Source organism: Tupaia chinensis, unplaced genomic scaffold (assembly GCF_000334495.1).
Source record: "Tupaia chinensis unplaced genomic scaffold, TupChi_1.0 Scaffold140061_1, whole genome shotgun sequence".
NCBI classification, from domain to species: domain Eukaryota; kingdom Metazoa; phylum Chordata; class Mammalia; order Scandentia; family Tupaiidae; genus Tupaia; species Tupaia belangeri.
This window is the reverse complement of record NW_006199940.1, coordinates 407357-407737: the sequence shown is the minus strand read 5'-3', so window position 1 is coordinate 407737 and position 381 is coordinate 407357. Positions and strand designations below refer to the sequence as shown.

The following is a 381-nucleotide window of genomic DNA, read 5'->3' as shown; positions in this document are numbered from 1 at the left end:
TGCACCCCGAGCAGGACTCCGGCGACAGGGCCCAGGAGCTCCCGACCCGGGGCAACCGGCCGGCTTTTGGGGCGGTGAGAGAGGAGAGCGGCAGGTGAGGCGGGGCGGGCAGCGGCGGGCACTGCGTTGCACCTCAGGAAAGGCGCTGTGACATGGCCTGCATTCCCGTGATGCCCTCATGTGCCACCGGCGCCGACTCCTGTGCATCTGTCGCCTCTACCCTGTGGGGGCGCCGGTGCATAGGTGCCGGGACGGCAAGGGCCCAGTGAGATCACCCGAACCAGAGGGGGTCTTCCCCTAGGGCGGGAGAGGGCCCCGGGCCAGATGGGGCGGAGTCAGGGGAGGAGCCAAAGAGGAGTGGCTGCGGGGGTGGGGGGGGCT

General features: G+C 71.1%; 1 protein-coding gene across 1 annotated transcript in view; it reads left to right on the top strand.

Annotated features, from left to right (window-relative positions):
- The window catches only part of ARHGAP39 (Rho GTPase activating protein 39), a gene marked incomplete at its 3' end in the record, with an annotated part of 52419 nt that overhangs the window by 15334 nt on the left and 36704 nt on the right, over window positions 1-381 (top strand). Inside the window, 1 exon segment of the mRNA XM_027765966.1 lies at window positions 6-94. Within this exon segment, the coding sequence (XP_027621767.1) occupies window positions 6-94 (89 nt within the window).